Source organism: Saccopteryx leptura, chromosome 3 (assembly GCF_036850995.1).
Source record: "Saccopteryx leptura isolate mSacLep1 chromosome 3, mSacLep1_pri_phased_curated, whole genome shotgun sequence".
NCBI lineage: Eukaryota > Metazoa > Chordata > Mammalia > Chiroptera > Emballonuridae > Saccopteryx > Saccopteryx leptura.
The window spans coordinates 173780508-173803783 of NC_089505.1; the positions used below are offsets into that span (position 1 = coordinate 173780508).

At 47.9% G+C, this 23276-nt stretch overlaps 1 protein-coding gene across 1 annotated transcript in view; it reads left to right on the top strand.

The window, feature by feature from the left end:
• The window catches only part of RPIA (ribose 5-phosphate isomerase A), a 52945-nt gene that overhangs the window by 6448 nt on the left and 23221 nt on the right, over positions 1-23276 (top strand). The window contains exons 2-3 of the mRNA XM_066372231.1: positions 20022-20082; positions 22446-22501. Of these exons, the coding sequence (XP_066228328.1) occupies positions 20022-20082; positions 22446-22501 (117 nt within the window). The remainder of the gene's footprint in view (positions 1-20021; positions 20083-22445; positions 22502-23276) is intronic.

Genomic DNA, 23276 nt, shown 5'->3' on the forward strand with positions numbered 1-23276 from the left:
ATATCAGGGTGGTTAACTCTTTCCCAGACTGGCACAGGTGGCAGTTGAAAGCCACGGACTTAGCATAATGCCCTTTAAGTCTACCCATGCTGTTGCAAGTAGCAAGATTTCATTCTTCTTTGTGGTTGAATCATATTTCATTGTACGTATGCTCTATGTCTTCTTTATTTATTCACCTATTGATGGACACCTAGGTTGCTTAAATATCTTGGCTATTGTAAATGTTGCAATATGGAGATATAACGTAAAGTGGATGTGTGTGTGTAGATCTAGATATAAATATAGATATGTATTATCATTCTGAGTTTCTTCGGATACATACTCTGAAGTGGAGTTACTGAGTCCTTCTTAGTCTCCTGTTACAGCCTTTTGCTTTAAAGTCTATTTTATCAGAAATTAGAATTGCTTCCCCAGCTTTTTGTTTTCTTTTCATTTTCATGAGCTATTCTTTTCATCCCTTTTCTTTCAGTCTGTGTGTTTTGGTCTGAAGTGAGTCTCTTGTAGACAGCATATATATATATGGGTCTTGTTTTGTGATCAGTTCTGTCACTTTGTGTTTTATGATTGGAGCATTTAGTCCATTTGCATTAAAAGTACAATAGTTGTTGAGCTTGACCGGGCGGTGGCGCTAGGATGCGGAGGACCCAGGTTGGAGACCCCGAGGTTGCCAGTTTGAGCGCAGGCTCATCTGGTTTGAGCAAAGCTCACCAGCTTGGACCCAAGGTTGCTGGCTCGAGCAAGGGGTTACTTGGTTGGCTCAAGGCCCATGGTCAAGGCACATATGAGAAAGCAGTCAATGAACAACTAAGGTGTTGCGACGAAAAACTGATGATTGATGCTTCTCATCTCTCTTTGTTCCTGCCTGTCTGTCCCTATCTGTCCCTCCCTCTGACTCTCTCTCTCTGTAAAAAAAAAAAAAAAAAAAAAAGTAGTTGTTGAAGGAGATCAAAGATGACCACGGAGTAGGCAGATGTTTCATTCTTCTCCTTCCAGGACCAAACTGGAGTTATCACTGTTGGAATCCATGAGAGTCCAAAAGACCAGAGTAACAGGCTTTATTGAAAGGAAGAAAGGAACCCTGCCGGGCACTCCTCCGGGGGAGATGGGGAGAAGAGCACCGGTTACAGATTAGGGCGAATTATATAGCATTTGGGAGAGCCTGAGGGGATACTGAGGCAAAAGTTCTGGTATGTTCCCTTTTACGGTTTTAGGATTTCAGCTTTCTGAAATGCTCCTTCTTGGGGCAGGTTGACCAGCTTCTTGGAATTCCTCTGTCCCAGGGGCCATAGTCCAGTAAGGGTGAAGTCTGACAGATAAGCGGAACATCAAGAGGGCAGTTTGGAATTCACGTATCTATCAATAACAAAATTTAAGAACAATCATCCTGAAAAACCCACTCAAGACTAAATGAAGAGGAGTCTTATAACCAAAGATTCATAGAAGCCACATCGAGACTGGTGGGGAGGGTGGAGATGTGGAAAGGGCTGACCTTGCTCCCGCAACTGGTGGCTGAAGTTCCACCTTGAGAGGTGAGCATCCCATTCCCCAGGCTGGGTTCCACAGCCTAGAGTGCCAGAGCTTAGAAGAGGCACCCACACAGCATTTGGCAGTGAAAAGAGGTGAGGTTTCTGTCTGCCAGAAAGAGATGGGAGCTCTCAGAGACACGGGTGCCTTCTTAAATAGGGCCTATGTAGAAAATAATCTCATTCACAGCCGTTTACCCTGGGCTCCGGCAGAGGGAGGGCTGAGCAGACTAGAGTCTTGTGAAGTGAGTCTGAGATGTGCAGCCCTAGGGAGAGACAAGGTGGGGGTACAGCTACCAGGACTCCTGTACAGTCATTCTACAATACCACAGTCACCATTATTCTTGGGTTGAGCACTCCCCATTTTGAGGCATCAGCCTGAGGGAAAGCAACTGCCTCTTTCTCAGGAATCTCTCTTCCTCATATGGAGATTAGTCCCTGCTGAGAGTAAGCAGACTTGGCAAGGGAGCATAGGGCAGAACAGAATTGTAGTTAACTAAATGCTTTTCTCTTGCTACTTTAAAAGTTCTCTCTTGGCCCTGGCCAGTTGGCTCAGCAGTAGAGTATTGACTCAGCATGTAGAAATCCTGGGTTTGATTCCCTGTCAAAGCACAGAGGAGAGGTGACCATCTGTTTCTTTACTCCCTCCCTTCCGCCTTTCTCTCTCTCTTTCCTTCCCTTCCTCTCCCCCTCTCTCCCTCTCTCCCACAGCCATGGCTCAAATGGTTCAAGCAAAGTTGGCCCCTGGTGCTGAGGATGGCTTCATTGCCTCACCTCAGGAGCTAAAATAGCTTGGTTGCTGAGCAATGAGGCAGCGACCCTGCGGGGTTGCTGGGTGGATCCCAGTTGGAGCACTTGTGGGAGTCTGTCTCTGCTCCCCTTGTCTCTTGCCCAAAGTTGTCTTGTTATTGTTGTAAAATACCGTACCCCAGATTCTTAAAGTACCGTACCTCACTTCTGTAAGAATGAGATGGCACTCGAACTCCAGGTGTGCAGGCTTTATTAGAGGAGAAAGACCTGCCTTGCGCTTCTCCGAAAGAAGAGCCCCCAAAACAGACTGAGGCAAAATTTTATAGGGTTGGGGATAGCCCCGAGCAAGGGTGTGATGGTATGTTCGACTTTCTGGAATACTCTTCCTTGGGGTGATTGACCAGCTTCCTGGAACCCCTCTGTCCCAGGGGCGATTGTCTGGTAATTAAGGGTGGGGTCAGGCAGCCAAGCAGAATGGCAAAAGGGCAGTTGTAATTCCTGGAAAATTCATGTATCTATCATTTCTCAACTCTGTGGTTACATATAAAAGAAAGGCAGTTATTAATTTCATAATATACAGGTGAGGGGTGACGAGGAGAAAGAGGGGGGGAAAATGGGAAATTATTGTTTCTTCTGAAGAGAACTCAAGAAGAAAACCTTGCCAAACCAATTTCCTCGTCCAGTTAAGGAGGTCGTCAATTTCAATGCTGTAAGGTCTGAACCATGCGATGTCTTAAAAAACCTGAGTGAGGAAGTAAAAAAATCTTGCGAGGTAATAATTGTTAGTTGCTTGCTGTGAGTGCCAATTGAACAGTGATACATGGTCTCCTGGATGAGCCTCATGAAACGTGCTGGTCTGGTTCCTCTCGAATGGGAGGACATGTGGAGATTTTTAGAGACAGGGAACCTGTTGGTGTAAGTTTTAGAAAGACTGAATATGTGTGGTTTAAAAGGAAGAGGGTTTGGAGAACATTCAGATGGGAACTTCTCGGGCTGAGGGGCGGCTTCTTCCTGCTGTCATCCCTACCTATTTGATATTTCCCTCGTGAAGTTCTCCTTGGGGTATTGGGGAATAGGAGTGTAGGAGCATTTGATTGTACGTAATTCCAGAGATTTCTCTCATCTGGGCCTGTAGGAACTTGATAAAGAAGGGGGCAAGCATTAAAATTAGGCACAGAATTAGGACTGGCCCTATAATTGGTGCTAGCATGGAGAACAAGGGGTTTTTCCACTGTTCAGAGTAGGGGTAGTACAGGCCTGGCCAGACTCGTTGATGTAGTAGCAACACTGTTGCTGTAAAAAGAGACAAGTATCGCCCTTCTCTGCTGTTAGTAGATCTAAAGCCCTCCGGTTTTGTAGGGCGACCTGAGCTAGAGAGGTCAGTTGTCTCTGGAGGGAGGCTAGAGAGGTGGCTGAATTATCAAGGGCCTGTTCCAGGTCTGCCTTTAGTTGGTTAGTAGCTGTAAAGCCAGTGGCCAGGGCCACCATCACAGCAGCCTCCTGGCCCATGCAGGTTCGCATTGGATTCGGACAGTCGGTAAAGAAACAACGGAGCCACAAACTGGTGGACCATAGTCTTTAATCCTAGCTTGCACCCGGCGGGCAAGTAAAAACATACACTGGGCTCCAAAACCCACTCACATTCAGTGCTCACAAAGCCACTGACTTATCCGAGTTTCCTAGAATCAAAGGTTTCTAGCTCACCAGACTTATTCTCCTCAGTTCCCCATCTCCTTCCTTATCCCAGATACAAACTCTGTACAAACTGGCATCTCACTCAGCACTCCGCCATCTTGGCCGCTTCTCCTGGCCACATGGCCTCTTTCTGCTCTCTGCTCTGCTCTCTCTGCTCTCTCCTCTAATCATCCCAGGAACCAAGAGCGCAAGCTCCCGCTCCGTCCCCATTTTATAGTGTAGAAATCCAAACCCTTAATCCAATATACAAAATAGGGAAGTCTCTACTACAAAGTCACTTCTCTGAGGCATGATTGGATTGTACCGCCCCACATCAAAAATGGGTGGGAAAGGCTTAATCCCAAAACCAAGCCCCAGGCTACAAGGATTCTCAACACACATTAATATCACCTGGGCAACGGCCTCTTTAACAAAGTGAGCATAATACATTTTATCTGCCCAACAGTAGCCCATATACTATGGCCTAAGCCAGCCCTGCCTATCCCTATAGCCGTTATAGAGGTGGCAAGGGTAAGGCCAAGGAGGACTGGGAGGAAGGCAGCCCATTTATTCCTGCTTGTTCCTAGCTGGTTTGAAAATTCTTCCTCTCCATAATATGTTAGTTGTGGTGCAACTATTATCAGGACTCAAGGGAGGGGGGAAGAGGTGTTTAAGGTTTTTAAAATGATTCCATTGCACCAGAAATGAGTTCCGTTAGGGCTAGTTAGAGAAGTTTTGATTGGGATAGTCTTATTACATAACGAGGTAGGCCGATTGGTGTAGTAAATTGAGAGGGTCTTTTTGGAAGAGAGGAACTCCAGAGAGAGAAAAAGGATCTGGATTTTTGGTGGTGTTGAGTGGGTATGGTAAAGGAACTGCAGTGATGGGAGGCTTGTTTAAAAAGGCACAGAGAAAGCAGTGAGAAGTGTTGTATACAGAATTGAGGTTGAGAACTTGGATGCCCTGCTTGATGAGTCCTAACCATGAGAAAGGTCGGGAGTAGGGGTGTATTTATAGGGTTCCAGATTTTTCTGTTTCGCAAAGGGCAAGTTTCAGGGTTGGTGTGTAGAGTTAGGAAGATTTTTCAATTTTATGATTGGCGAAGGTCTGCATGTGGTTCTGTAAGAAACTAGTGAACAAACGTAAGAGGCAGTCCATGTAAGTTGCTGGGCTGCATTAGTGTCTGGGCTAGTCCAGGTCAATGCAAACAGAAAGTAAGAGTCAGGGTGTAGAGGAATGGTAAAGAGGGCATCCTTGAGGTCTAGGACTGTGAAGTGAGTGGTGTTTGAGGGAATGTGTGACAGTAACCTGTAGAGATTAGGGACTACTGGATGGAGGGGAACTACCGCCTCACTGATTAGGTGTAAGTCTTGTACAAGGCGATAACCCCCTGAAGGTTTTCGAACAGGGAGGGTGGTGATATTGCAGGGAGAGTCATGAGGATGAGTAAGCCTGGTTTAAGAGGTGGGTAATTATTGGTTTAAGGCCTTGGAAACAGACACACATTAAACAAAGATTTTACATATAAATTATGAATTAAGGAATTTAAATGAACACGCTTTACTGGTTTCAATTAAAATTATACTAGAGATATTTTCTGACAAAGAGACAAGATGGACTACTCACATAGATTAATAAACAATTCTGCTTTTTTAAGTTTTTTGAGATGGCAGGGAGTTGCCAGTATAGAGGGAAGAGACAGTGTGAGCAGATGGATGGAAAAGAAGGAGGGTCAGAATCTGCAGGAGGAGGGAAAGGAGGTTAAAGTGTGGGTGGTGGTGCCACATGGTCAGAGGAGTCAAAAAGATTTAAGCTCTGCCTGACCAGGCGGTGGCGCAGTGGATTGAACATCGGACTGGGATGCGGAGGACCCAGGTTCGAGACTCCAAGGTTGCCAGCTTGGGCGTGGGCTCATCTGGCTTGAGCAAAAAGCTCACCAGCTTGGACCCAAGGTCACTGGCTTGAGCAAGGGGTTACTCAGTCTGCTGAAGGCCCACGGTCAAGGCACATATGAGAAAGCAATCAATGAACAACTAAGGTGTTGCAACGAAAAACTGATTATTGATGCTTCTCATCTTTCTCCCTTCCTGTCTGTCCCTATCTATCTCTCTATCTGACTCTCTGTCCCTGTAAAAATTAGTTAATTTTAAAAAAAGGTTTAAAAGATTTAGAGCTCTGAGTAGAGGGGAGGGGGCGAGGAGGAAAAAGGCACACAGTTTGTAAGGAGGGAGGAGGGGTAGGAGAGGAGAGAGGCAGGTCCTGTGAAGAGGGGGGAGGGGACCAAGGAGACAGACTGAGCGGCAGCCTGTGGGGGAGGGGGGGAGGGAGGTTTAAGAACACAGTGGAGAAGGGAGAGGCCCCTGGCCAGCAAGGGAGGAGAAAGAGAGACTGGTATTTGCAAGTGAATGAGAAACAGGGTTTTGCGAAGGGAGGGGGCTTTCTGGAGGGAAGAAACTCAAGTGGAAGAGATTTGCAGAGGTACCAGAGAGGGGTCCCGAGAGAGGAGTGCCCCCGGGGGTCAGGCAGTGGGGAGAGTTGGGAGTCCGCGGAGAAGGAAAGATTAGGAGCGATGCTTTAAGTGAGGTTTCTTTGGCCAAAAACGACCTGCATGTAGAACAAGCGGCACAGAAATTAAGGACAGGAGAAAAGGGAGAAGAAAGGTCTGCATGTAAGGAATTTCTGATGCCCTCCCCGTCAGGTGGCAGAGATTGTCAAGATCTCTTACAATATTGTAATGGTAGTAGAAAGCAACCTGGCTAGGTGCTTAGACTTTGAAGGAAGTCCGTAGAAGCAGGCCACTCAGAGTAGAAACCTCCAAACTGTTAACCCCAGAGAGTAGAGTGAGCATCTCGCAGGAGTAGAGGAGTCCCGAAGGGGTAGAGGAGTCCTGAAGGAGTAGAGGAGCCCCGAAGGGGTAGAGGAGCCCCGAGGAGTAGAGGAGTAGTCTCTGAGGCCTGAGATTGGGAGGAACCCATGTTCCAAGGGGAGCCTGGCTGGACGGTGTGGACTGGGAGGAGCCCACAGTAGAGGAGACTGGTGAGAAAAGGGGGTGTCCCCACCTTCAGTCACAGTTCCGAGAGGAGAAAATCTGTGTAGAAAGAGAGTCTCAGACAAGAGGTCGTCACCCCAAGGCTGAGATCCCGGGACGTAGGAGAGGGGCCTGGCTATGTGCGCCTAGACTTTCATAGAAGTCCATAAAGGAGTAGAGGCAGACCACTCGTAGATATGGGGTCCAAAGTCAAAACTGTCCGACCAGGAAGGGATGTTTTTGGAGAGAAATTTGGAGGCCAGCCGGGGAAGTGAGGAGGGAGAATCTCCTTACCTTCCTGGTCTGTTAGGGTTCAGGACAGGGTTGGACTGCCGGTCGCTCAACTGTGCTCACACAGCTGAACAGAATCAGGGAGTTAGCCTGGACGAGCTGCCGCTGTCCACAGCTTCCCTGGTTGTAAGTTCGGCCAGCAAGGGGATCGTCCAGGCAGCTGGTGCCCCATCCCGGGTGTAAGGCCAGGAGGCGCCATCGTGGCCATTCACATGCAGGTTCCCATTGGATTCGGGCAGACGATAAAGAAATGGCGGAGTCAGAGGATGGGGGGCCATCCTATTTATTGGTGTCTCACCAAGACAGGCAAACCACAAAAGAAGACAAGGGAAAAGCAGAAAACCAGCTCTTCCCATGAAGGGCAAGGGATCAGGGAAGCCCCTGCAATTGCGATAGCAGGAACTGTGTGTCCAAGCTCCTGGTCTGTCCCACTTTATAGTGTAGAAAACCAAAATCCCTTAATCCAATATACAAACAAGGAAGTCTCCGATACAAAGTCACCCATCCAAGGCATAATTGGATTCCTCATGAGAGTGCACCACCCAGATAATACAATCATTCAAGGGTGTGGGGAAAAGCTTAGTCCCAAAACCAAGCCCCAGGCTACAACGACCTGGCCTGCTTATAGCCTGTCCCCCACACCCAATATAAGTCACAAGCGAGCAAACATATATATCACATTTACAAACTTATTTGACCAACATTCCACCCCTTTTGCTCGCTTTACAATCTAAACCACAGGCATCTTCCATGATGGTCACTGTGCAAGGAGTAGGTAGGATACATTGCATAAACAGAAATAGTACCAACTACAGCAATAGGATTAACAGATCAAAAACTATGGGCGAAATGAGAGAGCTGTCAGTGGCACCAAGAGAGGCAAATCTTTTCCCTCTGGCAGAATACAGGCCAGAGTTTTGTCTGCAGACAGCACCGTAGCTGGCACCAGAGGCCGCCCTGAGCGGGCATACCAAACCTTATTGGCCAATACACCAGCATCTGCTGGTTCTATGTGTAGTAAAATAGGGGAACTCATTATTGGCCATAAAGAAATTACAAAGGTGCCCTTCAAAATGCTGTCCCCTTGAGCACTCAAGGGATAATACACTTCTACCTTAGGTGGCCAGGTGCTGGTTGCCCAAGGAGTTAACTGGAGGTCCACCTCTAACCCCTTTCCCCATGGTGCCAACAAGGCCACCCATCTCAGATGGGGGGCCTGTACAGTCCAGGGCCAAGTCCATTGAAGCCGTTGTCCTTTAAGAAGGGCTGTTGGAGCAGGCAAGAGCACGTTGCCCTGCTGTCCGAAACCTGGCTTGAGTAAAATGTCCTTGGTGCGTATCTGCAACTGAATAGGGGCAGCTGTCCGATGCAGGAGGGCCTCTACTGGAGCTGGGCTTCCCCGTCGATGTCGCTCATTCAAAATCCGAAGTACTGTCCATAAGCGGCGTGTCCATCCAGTAAGAGAGCCGGTGCCCCCCCTCCTGTCGCAGTCCCTGCTTTAAGAGTCCATTATAACGCTCAATGATACCAGCAGCTTGGGGGTGGTAGGGAACATGGTACTTCCAGTCCACCCCCAGCTTTTGAGCCCATTGCCTCACCGTTGAACCAGTGAAGTGGGTACCATTGTCACTTTCAAGGACCAGCGGTCGCCCGTATGCAGCACTCAGGCGGTCCAGAGCCTGTATGACTGCCCTCTGGTCAGGGTTACGAGCGGGGTAAGCAGCAAGCAGCCCGGTGGCAGTATCTACACAAGTGACTGCATACTGGTACCCTTCTGACTTTGGTAAGGGTCCAATGATGTCTATCTGCCATCGTGTCAGTGGGACATGACCCCTCTGGATCTGTCCAGGTGACACCAGTGGTCTCCGAGGGTGTTCCTTGGAACATACTGCACATTGCTCACAGGCTGCAAGTACCTCTGCATAGGACACAGGCAAGTTCCATGCCTTAACCGTAGCCCACATAGTTTTCTGTCCTGCATGGAGCAGGCGCCGGTGGAGCCACTGTGCCACATCACCTGCAGGTGCAGTCTCCGACCATCGCACCCTTGCCAACGTATCTGCCTCATCATTCCCAGGATGGGCTAGAGGGGCATGCCCTGTGACATGATATACTGTCACCTGCTTCTGGTGTCCTATTTCCCATAAGTCCTGCCACATGGCCTGACCCCATAATGGACGGTGCATTACCATCCACTGGTTAATGTGCCAAGTAGCAATCCAAAGGGTCAGTCCACGATAGACAGCCCAACTGTCAGTACAGATCACCAGAGGTGAAGGTTCATTATGGGCAACTAGCCAAACAGCTCTTAATTCTGCCCATTGGCTGCTTTGGCCTGTACCCGTGTCCATCCAAATAGTCTCAGTGGCCGGATGGAAGGCGATAGCCGTCCATTTGGCAGGTTGGCCCCTGCTGGAACCATCAGTATACCAGGCATCTTCGGGGATGGGCACCCGCCCCTCCTGGTAGGGACTGACCTCAGGTTCTGCCTCCTGAGCCCCAGTTGCACCTGACTCTAAAGTCGCATAGGTGTCTGGACCCAAGACTTCCTGCAGTTCTGCCCTCAATGGGCTGGTGCTAAGAGCACAGCGTTGTTGCAGATAGGCACCCCACTTGGCCAGGGTAGACATTTGGGCCATACCACTACGTGGTTTAGTTGCCCAATCTCTCACCCATCCAGCTATAGGGTATGTTGTTTTGACTGTAACTGGTGTTGTGGTTGTAATACTCTCAGTTGCCAGGAGGGCAGCATACACAGCTGCCAGCTGCTTCTCTACTAATGAGTAACGAACTTCAGCACCTTTCCACAATTGGGACCAAAATCCAATAGGTTGCCGTAGGCGCTCTGTCTGCTGCCACAAGCCCCATCCAAACCCCTCCGAGGTTACATGAACATCCAGCTCACAGGGCCTGGCAGGATCAAACACATTCAAGGCCTGTGCCACCTTGACAGCTCTCTTAGCAGCTGCAAATGAACCTTGCGCCTGCTCAGTCCAATCCCAGCGAACCCCCTTTCGAATAAGGTTGTACAAGGGGCGTAGTAACTGAGCCAAATGCGGTATAAATGCTCGCCAATACCCCAACAAACCTAAGAATTCCTGTAACTGTTTTACCGTAGTGGGCACGGGGTAGGCTTGAATCTTATCTATAACTGCGTCAGGGATAACTTTTGTCTTACCCGACCAGACAACTCCCAAGAATTTAACAGATAACCCAGGTCCTTGTAATTTGTTCTCGTTAACTGCCCAGCCACATGCTTTCAAATGGGATAGCAGGGTAGGGACTGCTTGCTCCAATTCTGAAAGAGAATCACTAGTTAGCATAATATCATCAATATAATGGTACATGCGGACTACCTCTGGCTGTTTCCATTTAGCCAGGTCAGCAGCCACCAGCCCATGGCACAAGGTGGGGCTATGCAAATAGCCCTGGGGTAACACTGTAAAGGTCCATTGTCTCCCTTCCCAATTGAAGGCAAATTGGTCTTGACTCTCTGTGGCTATATCAATAGAGAAAAAAGCATTGGCCAAGTCTGCCACAAAGTGGTATGTCCCCAACTCATGGCTTAGCCGATCCATCATGTTAGCTATCGAAGGAACAGCAGCGTGCAAAGGGGGAACAACTTTATTAAGTTCCCTGTAATCTACTGTCATTCTCCAGGTTCCATCTGCTTTGCGCACAGGCCATACTGGGGAGTTGTAAGGACTGTGTGCTGGCCGGATGATCCCCACCTTTTCTAGTTCAAGGATTGTCCCTGTGACTTCTTCATAACCACCTGGCAGGCGGTACTGCTTGGTGTTAGTCACAGGCCGAGGGACGGGTAATTGCAAAGGGGAATGTGATGCATGTCCCCGCAATACTGCCTTCACAACCCTGATCCGCAGCCGGAACTCCCCAGCTGTAGTTTCCAACCACAGTCCTTGCAAGACATCTACCCCCAAAATATATTCAGGAATAGGAGATACATACACCTTATATGGCTTAGGAGGCAGTCTCCCTATCCCCAATGGAATAGTTATTGGCTTCACTTGAACAGTTTGGCCCCCATGACCGTCAATGGCCACTGGGGTCCCAGCAAACCGCTCTGGGTTTCCATAGAGAAGGGAACATTCTGCACCTGTATCCACCAAGGCCAACACCTGTTGTACATTGGAAGGGGACCAGTGGATAGCCAGTTCCACATGTGGCCTCCGGTCCCCGCCCATCCCCGTTAGACGGGTCCCTCGGCCCTTTTCCTATTCAAACTGGTACAGTGGGTCTTGGGAGTTCCCCTCTCCCTCGGCCGTCTCTATCATATAATCTTGTAACCGAGCTGTGCGCGCACCAAACGTTTTATTGGTAGCTGCTGGGGCCTTTCGTCTCAGTGGCTGGAACTTCTGTTCTGGTTTAAGCTGCCGCCAAAGCTCCAAAAGAATTTTATTAGACTGGCCATCCAATTTCCCCTTATCTGCTCCAGCCGCAATCAAGTCTACCCACATCTGTGTTCGGGTAACCTTTACAGGCCCGTTTCCCTTGTTAGTTGGGGGGGAAACATAGGCAGCAGCCCTCACTGCTTTATGATCCCGAGCGGCCTCCAGCTCTCCCAAATCTGCTACCATCTGTGTAACTGCATTGATGGGCTGCCCCACATAGGGGCCCAAGATAGCCACAAGTGACCCAAAAAGGGCTGACGGGGCGCTAGCAAGGACAAATTCCCTCATTTTGGCCGTTAACACTTCCTCGTCTGGCCCACGAGACCCAGGGTTGAAAACAGCATTCTTCATACCTAGTTCTCGAAGGACCTTTACTAACTCACTGTAGCACTGCCACCGACTCATTGCCCCCGGCAGTTCTCCAGCATTCTGCCAGACCATACGAATGGCAGCCATCACCCATTCTAATAGGGTATGGTCTCCTGGGTTGCCATGGCAGTTCTGAAGACGCTGCCTCAAGGAAGAGTGTGTGGTAATGGCGGCCAATTTCTCCATCTCTGTTCCGGAGAGCATGATGCCATCCACCCCTATATCCCATAATCGTAGTAACCAGGCTACCAGGGATTCAGTAGGTTTCTGCCTAAATTGTGCCCCCAACTCCATCAGCTCTGCTTGGGTATAGGGCCGGACCACAGAGTGTTCCATTACCTGGGCTGGAGGCTGTGGCTGCCCCTGAGGGACTCTTTGTTGCTGGGTTTTTACCTTCTTGGCGACAACTGGTCGGGCTCTCAGTGTGCGTATGGCAGCTTCAGCCTGAGCCTTCTCATCCTCAGAAGAGGAGTCGCAAGCGCCTGCTCCCGCTGACTCAAAGCCAATCCACCGGCACGGATGCTGCTGCTCCTTTGGTGACCGTTTAGGCTCCTGTGGCTGCTGGCTTTTGGCCAGAAGCTGAGACTCGAGCTCTTGAATCCGCAGTTGTTTCTCCAACAACTGCCGGTGAACACGTTCAACTTCCAGGGTAAACTGCAACTCGCGAACCCGTAATTCCTTCTCCAGTGCTCGCTCCAATTCCAGCCTTTTCTGCCGTTCTATTTTCAATTCATACTGAAGCTTTTGACCTCGGGCAGTTTCCTCTTGAGTAAAAAACATGTAACCCATGACCCCTAAAAGGACAGCCATGGGGAGCCAGAGCAGCAACCAGTACTCTATCCCACCCATCAAGGGTGGTGGCTCCATACCAATCTCTGAATCCTGCCGGAAACTACGCCAGTTGTAAGGCCAGGAGCCGCCATCGTGGCCATTCACATGCAGGTTCCCATTGGATTCGGGTAGACGATAAAGAAATGGCGGAGTCAGAGGATGGGGGGCCATCCTATTTATTGGTGTCTCACCAAGACAGGCAAACCACAAAAGAAGACAAGGGAAAAGCAGAAAACCAGCTCTTCCCATGAAGGGCAAGGGATCAGGGAAGCCCCTGCAATTGCGATAGCAGGAACTGTGTGTCCAAGCTCCTGGTCTGTCCCACTTTATAGTGTAGAAAACCAAAATCCCTTAATCCAATATACAAACAAGGAAGTCTCCGATACAAAGTCACCCATCCAAGGCATAATTGGATTCCTCATGAGAGTGCACCACCCAGATAATACAATCATTCAAGGGTGTGGGGAAAAGCTTAGTCCCAAAACCAAGCCCCAGGCTACAACGACCTGGCCTGCTTATAGCCTGTCCCCCACACCCAATATAAGTCACAAGCGAGCAAACATATATATCACATTTACAAACTTATTTGACCAACACCGGGTTTCAGCACCAGATGTAAGAATGAGACAGCACTCGAACTTTAGGTTATGCAGGCTTTATTAGAGGAGAAGAACCTGCTGGGGCACTTCTCCAAAAGAAGAGCCCCAAAACAGACTGAGGCAAAATTTTATAGGGTTGGGGATAGCCTCGAGCAAGGATGTTGATGGTATGTTCGACTTTATGGAATTCTCTTCTTGGGGCGATTGACCAGCTTCCTGGAACCCCTCTGTCCCAGGGGCGATTGTCCAGTAATTAAGAATGGGGTCAGGCAGCCAAGTGGAACAGCAAAAGGAGAGTTGTAATTCCTGGTAAATTCCTGTATCTATCAACTTCTGCGAGTTTACGTAGAGACACCAAATCCAGATGAATTTTGACAGGTTTTATTAAAGGAGGAGATTTAAGCCTGACCTGTGGTGGCGCAGTGGATAAAGCGTCGACCTGGAAATGCTGAGGTCACCGGTTCGAAAACCCTGGGCTTGCCTGGTCAAGGCACATATGGGAGTTGATGCTTCTAGCTCCTCCTCCTTCTCTCTCTCTCTCTCTCTCTCTCTCTCTCTCTCTCCCTCTCCTCTCTAAAAATGAATAAAGGAGGAGATTTATTAAATATGCTGGCCACAAATAGCTGACACGGGGCGTTTGCAGACCCAAATCGTGCACGCCAAATACATTTCAGAGGCTGGTTATATACCCTTTGACCACATACAGGTTGTGAGGGGGGCATGACAGCATGACACAATCATTAACAAGATTATAACATTTGTCTACGGGATTTTAAATCTTTCAAGGTAATACAAAGACATTCATAAACCTTTTAGTGTCTATCTCTCCTCCTTTGCCTAGAGGTGCACGTTAATCTCAGGATTCCAGGAAGGGAGGGAGAGCTAAGATCAGTGTAGGGTGGTATGTAAATTTACTTCTTATTGAAAGGGAAAGGAAATTCCTCAAATAACCTTAATCCTTTCAGAGAACTTAAAACCAAATGACTTTAGTCAACCTTGTAAGTCAGGAGACTCCTATATTCTTTTTTCCTCCATTTTCTAAAGAAAAGACAGGACAGAAGCCTGACTTTTCCTCTTTAAAGTGGTGTTGCCAATACTAAGTTTTACAGTTCTCTGGCACCTTACCACATTATGAGCCTCTTTGTATTCATCTTGTTTGGGACTCTGTGTGTCCTGGACTTGTATGTCTATTTCCTTCAACAAGTTAGGGAAGTTTTTCATCATTATTTCTTCAAATAGTTTTTTAATTTCCTTGTACTTTCTCTTCTCCTCTGACAACACCCCATGATGTGAATGATAGCAAGTGAACTTGACTCAAAGGAACCACTGAGCTAAAGCCAGCCCTGATATGAATGATACTACACTTGAAGTTGTAAAGGCTTTTTAACAGTATCCTCATTTTTTTTAATTCCTTTTGCTGTTCCAATTGGGGTTTTCTGCTTTCTTTTATTCCAAATTGTTGATTTGATTCTCTGCTTCATCTACTCTACTGTTGATCCCTGTAGTAGTCTTCATTTCAGTTTGTGCATTCTTTATTTCTGACTTTTTTTTATGGTTTTCATATGCTCTTTTATGCTGTTGAAATTCTCAACATTTTGAGCATCTTTATAATGGTTGGGCAGATAAAATATATTATGCTCACTGTAAAGCCAGAGGCCATGGCCACCATCACAAGCAGCCTGGCCCATGCAGGATTCTGCCCACAGCCCGGCCCCAACACACATTAATATCACCTGGGCAACGGCTTCCACGTGGGCAGCGCCATCTTTAACAAAGTGAGCATAATATATATATTTTATCTGCCCAACACTCACTTTGTTAAAGGTGGTGCTGCCCACGTGGAAGCCCCTCGCCCAGGTGATATTAGTTGCAGTTCTTGCTTGGAATGGGCATGATTATATTAATGTGTGTTGGGGCGGTCTATGGGCAGGCAAGATGCATGTAGCCTGGGGCTTGGTTTTAGGACTAAGCCTTTTCCACCCTTTATTGATGTAGGGTGGTGCAATTCCATCATGCCTCAGATAAGTGATTTTGTATTAGAGACTTCCCTATTTTGTATATTGGATTAAAGGTTTTGATTTCTGCACTATAAAGTGGGGCAGACCGGGAGCTTGCTCTCTCTCGGTTCCTGAGATTAGCATTAGAGGAGAGCAGAGAGGAGAGCAGAGAGAGGCCATGTGGAGGAGGCCAGGAGAAGCAGCCAAGATGGTGGAGTGCTGAGTGAGAAGCCAGTTTGTGCAGAGTTTGTGCAGGGAGAGGAAAGGAGATGCGGAACAGAGGTGAATAAGTCTGGTGAACTAGAAACCTTTGATTCTAGGAAACTTGGAAAAGTCAGTAGCTTTGTGAGCACTGAATGAGTGGGTTTTGGAGCCCAGTATGTGTTTTTACTTGCCCACTGGCTGCAAGCTAGGATTAAAGATGATGGCCCATCAGTTCTTGGCTCCATTGTTTCATTACTGTCTGTCCGAATTCAATGCGAACCTGCATGGGCCAGGCGGCTGCAATGGTGGCCCTGGCCACCGGCCACACAATAACCATTGTCTTGAACTCTATATCTGGTAATTTGCTTGCCTCCATTTCATTTATTCTTTCTATGAAGACTTTCTTTTCTTTCATTTGGAATATGTTTCTTTGTCTATTCATTTTGGCTGCTTCCCTGTGGTTTTATGTATTAGGTAGAGCTGCTGTATCTCTTGGACTTGGTATAGTGGCCTTGTGTAGTAGGTATTCTGTAGGGTCCAGTGGCTCAGCCTTCCCCGTCACGTGAGATGTGTGCTCTATGTAATCCCCTTGTGTGGGCTGGGTGCACTCTCCTGTGGTAGTTGAGCCTTGGTGGTGGTTGTCAAAAGTCACTGGATTAGATTGACCCTTAGTCCAATTGGTCACAGGACTACAGCAGAGAAGCTGCTGTGCAGAGACAGACTCCATGGAGCAGGACTTGCTTTCTGTGGGGCTTTGTTGCCCACTGATCCTCCCCTTGAGTGTGTTGCTCATGGAAGTGGCGGAGTTGTAATCTGGCATGACCTGACAATGTCCACTGGGTGCAACTGTTCCTGAGGCCTTGTGGGAAGTGCAGGGTCTGCCACCGCCTATGCCCTGCCTGGGGTAACCTGGCAAGACCTACAAAGTGATTGGCAGATGGCTGCTACTTGTGCTGGGCTTGGAGGACCTGACCAGAAGAGACCAAGCTGGGAACCAAGGTTGGCTGCTGCTAGTGCCACTTAGCAAAAGGTATGGGGTACGCAGAGGCCAGATACTGCTTGTTTGAGAGATTTTTAGGAAAGGCTGAAGCATGAGCCAAGAGAGGCTGTTTGTACGGAAAGGCCACTGAAAACGGCTTGGGTGGGTCCACAGCTGGGGAGGGTTGGGGGGGTCTCAGGGAATCACCAGGGTAGGGCAGACGGTGTTAGGCTGGTTGATGGAGACTCAGGTATGGTGTCTACCCGTCAGGGCTGTGGGGAAGGGCTCAGCAAACCAACAGTGGCCTCTGTGGGCACTTTCTCTAGTAGAAAGCTTCTCCAGCCCTTGAGTTGAAACCAGACAGTTCATTTCCTCTCTTATGTTCCTGGCACTTCTTTAGCTCCTGCCCCTGCTCTGGAGCTCAGAGTGAATCTGTGTAAGTCTGCGCTTGGGCCCTTTAAGAGGGAAGCATGGAACTGCAGAACCCTTGGTCTCACTAAGCCACAGTCTCTTCTGGTTTTCACAGCCAGAAGCTATGGGAACTTCTCAGCACTGAAATCCTGGGCTGAGGGGCCTTATGTTGGGTGGGGACCCCTTGCTCCATAGGGGGGACCTCTGAAGCTGAGATCTCTCTACTGGTTTTAACCTGCACATGTGGGTGTGGGACCAGCCCAGTCCCTGTTTCAGCCCCTCCTACCAGTCTCATGTGTCGGCTTCTTTATATCTTCAATTATGACTTCTCTTTGGCTGGATTTCAGGTGTTCTGCATGGTGATTCTATGATAGAGTTGTAGTTGTGATGTGTGGTTATAGGAAGTTCTGAGTACCGTGTTTACCTAGGCTGCCATCTTGGCCAGAAGAAAGAACCATACATTTATATGCAGTCAAAAATGTTAAAATTTACCAGTTCTGTCTCTAGGGTAGCAATCACATGGATCTAACAAAACACAATTTGCATTTCTATGAACAAGAATTATTTGTATTGTTAACAATTTTCTAGAAGTTAAAGTCTATCTCTACACAGTTGTAAAATGGCCTAGTCAGTGTTACTGGCATTGGAGATCTTGGGTTCCCCAAGATAGAAATCAAGAGGAAACCACATAGAAAATTTCAGGCTGATTTTATTAAGCTTATGCTAGAGCACAGGGAGGAAAGGAAGGGCCCCTGAGTTGCTCGGGGCTGGTTCTGCATGGTTACCTTTATAAGCTGGGGACAAATTGGGCTTGCCTGAAAAGGAGCTTTTTGAAAAAGACAGCTTGTGCAGTTTTCCATTTCAGGGTTGAGTGACTTCCCTTTCCAACCTCCTTGCCTGGTAACTATGTTCACACCTCTGCTGTGGGGGCAAGATGGCAAGCAGCTCTAGGTTGGTGAAGATTACTACCACCCTAGGAAGGTGGACTAGAGGTCAACCCTTGATCTACTGTACTTGTGGGTAGTTTAAGCAGGCAGTTAGAAGGGAGGTAAAATCATCTACCTCCCCGTTTTTGTGTAGGGATGCACAGATGGGGACATTTTGGGGTCCAGTGTTCCTTTTGGCCATCTGGTACTTTGGAGTCCTGGGCTCAGATCCTAATGCTGTCTCAAAGGCAAAGGCACATGCCCCTGTAGGATCAGGTAACAGTATCTGCAGGCTCCAGCATGCCATTGAATGGACATTTAGTTGTCACCTTTGCTCATTTCTAAGTCTTCAGATTTTCCTTAGTGTTGAATTCATCTCTAAAGTGGGAATAACAGGTCTTGAGATCACAAGGGGTTGTTATGAGATATGACTTTTATTAACATTTATAAATATTCTTGGAAGAAGATTAAGAAATGGTCGCTGCTGCTTTGGTTTTAGTTTTTTGCCTTAGATTGGCAGGAGATGGCTCCCAGGAAGTTGCTAAGGGACTGAGCTTCACAGTAGTTCCTGAGTAATCATACCCTGACCATGTTGTGCTGTTTGTGGTCTAACTTACCTTGGCTGGGCCCCTGCTCTGCCCCCATCTATATGTAGGTCCCTTCCCCCTTTGTTAAGAATGCCGGCGCAGTAGTGTGATGCCTGTTTCTTGTCCGTTGCACTCAGGAATATGGCACATCTTTACAAATTCTTCCTATTGCAGATGAAGACATTTTCTCATGTTCTTTTTTTTTTTTTTGCCCTCTTTCCATATTTTCTGAGGCAGGCATCCACTGGACAGATGCTGATATAATTTGCTATTTTGAGGTTACTTCAGGCTTCCCCCCTTCTCTTATCTTTGGGGGAGCTCTAGATGCTAGGCTTGATAATCCCGTAGGTTCCTTGTAATGCCACCAGCATGAGTGTGTCTGTGGGCACTCCCCTGCCTTCTAGATGGTAAGCTTTGGTGAAAAGTGCTGCAGCAAGAAACCTCTACTTACTGCTCTTTGTGTGCACTAGGCCCTGTTTATTCCCAGGGCTGGTCAGGGATCTCCCAGTGCTCACCTACAGGTGGTTTTGGGAGGCCAAGCTAAGTTGCTGAGGTAGGTTGCTGTACACTAAGCAAGCATGCCTTTTGTCTGGTAGGGTACAGGAAGTGTCTAATGTTAGACAGCAGGCCTGAGATAAGAGCCCCTGTGCTAAGCCTCAGGTTGCCAGTTGAGACTTAAGTACAGTTTTGGCTCTCCCAAAAATGAATCTTTTTTTTTTCTTTTTTTTCCCAGAGACAGAGTCAGAGAGGACAGACAGACAGGAATGGAGAGAGATGAGAAGCATCAATCATCAGTTTTTCGTTGGGACACCTTAGTTCATTGATTGCTTTCTCGTACGTGCCTTGACCCAGGGGCTTCAGCAGATCGAGTAACCCCTTGTGCAAGCTGGCGACCTCGGGGTCTTGGACCTGGGTCATCCGCACCCCAGTCTGACTCTCTTATCCACTGCGCCACTGCCTGGTCGGGCCCAAAAATGAGTCTTAAACCATTCAGTCAGGAATCACTTGATCAGTACTAGTTAAGTCATCTGCCTGACAGACCCTGTTGTCTTGTCAAGGAAAGTACATACAGTCCTCCATTTTGGACAGTCCTTGAGGTCCTTTCTGTCTGCTAGACTGAATGCAGCCCAGTTTGACTCAGTTCTGCTCAGATGAACTCAACATTTTTAATATTGATTAGTTCCTCCTGTTAAAATGGTGATGTCAGTGTCAGAGATGGAGGGAGAGGGCTCTGCTGATTAATTGCCACTGGGCATTGTGATAAAGGCAGCTTTGAGGTTCAGTGGTTATATAATAGTATTTCTGTAAAATGGGCACAGTACTTGCCTTGCACCCAGGTGTGTATTAATGTTAATGTTTATAAAATTATATAGCTATAAGAAGTGGGCTGAAGAGGGAATAAAAGATGGTAGTAATGTTTCTTTTTCTCTTTTTGGGCAGAATAACCAAGTGCTGGGAATTGGAAGTGGTTCTACGATTGTCCATGCTGTGCAACGAATAGGTATGTTCTTGGGCTGTTCCCTGAATGTTTGGTATGGCATGGTGTGTGGTGGGGAGGGGCAGGGAGAAGAGTACAGGATTGCTTCTGCCAGGTATGGCTCCAGTGCTGTGCAGCTGGGTGTCCATGCTCTTTCCCGAGAGAGGGATACGTGGGCCTCTTCAGCTACCTTTGGGGGTTACCCTGGCTTTGTTTACTCTGCTCAGCTGTAGGGGAGGAGAAGATTTAGGGTGAGGCCTCAACAGAATTTTAATCCTCGTGTGTGTGGGGGTGGGGGGTCAGGCACAGGGACCTGAGGTATGCTCTTTTGAAGCCTGTGGGTTTCTCAGGGCAGTTTCTGGCCAATGAATCAGGGTCATTGCAGGCTTGACCCTAGAGAGGATGAGAGGCGCCTGTAGTTGGTGGCTGGTTCCACAGGGGCTAACTTTTATTCTGACTAGGGTGTGTCTGTATTTAGGAAAGGCTGGGAGTTGTCAGCCGCTGTGGCTGCTCAACAGGTTTTTCTGCCCTACTCTTGTAAGAACAAAGCCTGGCCTGACCAGGCGGTGGCACAGTGGATAGAGCTTTGGACTGGGATGCCGAGGACCAGGTTTGAGACCCCGAGGTCACCAGCTTGGACCCAAGATCACTGACTCGAGCAAGGGGTTACTCGGTCTGCTGAAGGCTCGCGGTCAAGGCACATATGAGAAAGCAGTCAGTGAACAACTAAGGTGTTGCAACGCTGTTGGGCAGATAAAATATGTATTATGCTCACTTTGTTAAAGTGGCGTTGCCCAGGTGATATTAATGTGTGTTGGGGCAGGCAGGATCATTGTAGCCTGAGGCTTGGTTTTGGGATTAAGCCTTTCCCACCCTTTTTGATGTGGGGTGGTGCAATCCAATCATGCCTCAGAGAAGTGACTTTGTATTAGAGACTTCCCTATTTTGTATATTGGATTAAGAGTTTGGATTTCTACACTATAAAATGGGGACGGAGCGGGAGCTTGCGCTCTTAGTTCCTGAGATTAGCATTAGAGGAGACAGCAGAGAGCAGAAAGAGGCTGTGTGGCCAGGGGAAGCAGCCAAGATGGCGGAGTGCTGAGATGCCAGTTAGTGCAGTTTGTATCTGGGATAAGGAAGGAGATGAGGAACTGAGGAGAACAAGGCTGGTGAGCTAGAAACCTTTGATTCTAGGAAACTCGGATAAGTCAGTGGCTTTGTGAGCACTGAATGTGATTGGGTTTTGGAGCCCAGTGTGTATTTTTACTTGCCCGCCAGGTGCAAGCTAGGATTAGAGACTATGGCCCACCAGTTTTGGGCTCCATTGTTTCTTTACCGACTGTCCGAATCCAATGCGAACCTGCCCGGGCTGGGCTGCTCTGATGGTGGCCCTGGCCGTGGATACTGGCTTTACAAACGCACAACAAAAAGCTAATGATTGATGCTTCTCATCTCTCCGTTTCTGTCTGTCCCTGTCTATCCCTCTCTGACTCTCTCTCTGTCTCTGTGAAAAAAAAGAACAAAGCCTAGAGGAGAGGCTCACTTGAATGCTGAATGACCTCTTCTAGATCCCTGGGGACAGTGCTCAGGGGACAAAGTCCAGCAACAGCTTTGTCTTTAGGGAGTGGTTTGTGTGATGGTTCCTAGGAGGCTTATTATTGGCCTAACGGGGTTTTAATGTTGTACACCCTCTGCCTTAGCAGTGAGTGTGTGGACAAGTTTAAGCACAGGAATTAGCTGTGGATTTCATAATAGCGACATCTGAGCGTCACAGAATGCCACCCAGTGATTGAAAAGACATTTTAACAAGACAGTGTTTCTTTTAGATGTCTTTTAAAATCAAGTTTTCCTGAAAAGTACACATCCAAAGTAAATAAACTCACTCTAATAACTCTCTGGGGTCTACAGATAATTTTGTATTTTTCTAAGTGTACAAGTTGAATTCTAGCCTTTTGATATAAAGGCTGTGAAGCTAGAGTGTCTTGGACTCATATTTCCAGTTCTTCAACTTGTTAGCTGTGCAGTACCTAGGTACTTCATCTCTCTGCGCCTTAAGTTTCCTCTGATAATAACTGTAACTTATCTTTAGGATTAAAAGAGTTCATATGTACAAAGATCTTTGAATATTGCCAGGCACATGATAATAGCAAATACGGACATTCGTTCTGTTGTTGGTACTTACTTCCTTAGACTTTCTAGTGTCCCTGTGTTGTAATGTGTGATGTGTGCGTGCCAACTCTTTCACCAAGGGTGGGGATACAGAATAAAAGGCAGCTGTCAGTCAGGGGGAACCTTTCCTTTTCTGTTGTATTTGAGCAAATGTGTACATGACAGGAAAATAAAGTGAGGAGAGTGAAAACCAATCACCACGGCTTTTGTCTCCACAGCTGAAAGAGTAAAGCAGGAGAACCTGAACCTCGTCTGTGTCCCCACTTCCTTCCAGGTAGGTCTTGCTTTCCCCCTGTATCTTGGCAGGCGCTGTGGAATCTTCTGGGTCCCCGAGGACATCGTGGTAGCATTGGGTTGTGCACCAGTGTTCTTGATGAGAGGCCCAGGAGCAGAAGCATCTATTTACTGAAGATTGCTCCTCAGACGTGTGGCTTTAGGTGCATTTATTTATTTATGCTGAATATTTCAGTGTATCTTGAGTTGGGCACAATGGAATCTAGAGATGACCATATGGTCTCTATCCTCAAGGGACATTCTTCCTACTTACAGGTGAAAAACTGAAGTAAAGGGCGCTGAATATGTGTCAGTGACACAGCACAGAGTGTGTGTTCAACGTCTAACGCTTTTTTACCATAAAGTAGTGGGGCTGGCGGAGGAGAGCCGTGGAGCCAGCTAAGTAAGTACAGGGAAAGGTCAGGGGAGAGTAGACTTGCAGAAGGGAAGGAAGAGAGGTGCCCAGGCAGTCATTCTGTTCCTCATCTGGCTGTTGTGAGGAAAGGTGTGTGTGTGTGATCTCATTAGATTCATCACAGTGACACTGAACTGAGGTAAAGACTGGAATTATGGGGGATGACTTTGGGGACTTAGTGTTGGACAGCTAGGACTTAAGAAAGACTCTTCAACCCTGGAGGCTCGGAGCTGGCAGCCTGTGGATTGCTCTGGTGAAGGGAGAGAGCATTTAAAGTGCCCAAGACGTGTTCTCAGAGCCAGGCAGGAGCCTCGGCCTCTCGGAGTAGGGAGTGGAAGAGCGGTTCCAGGTAGACACGCTA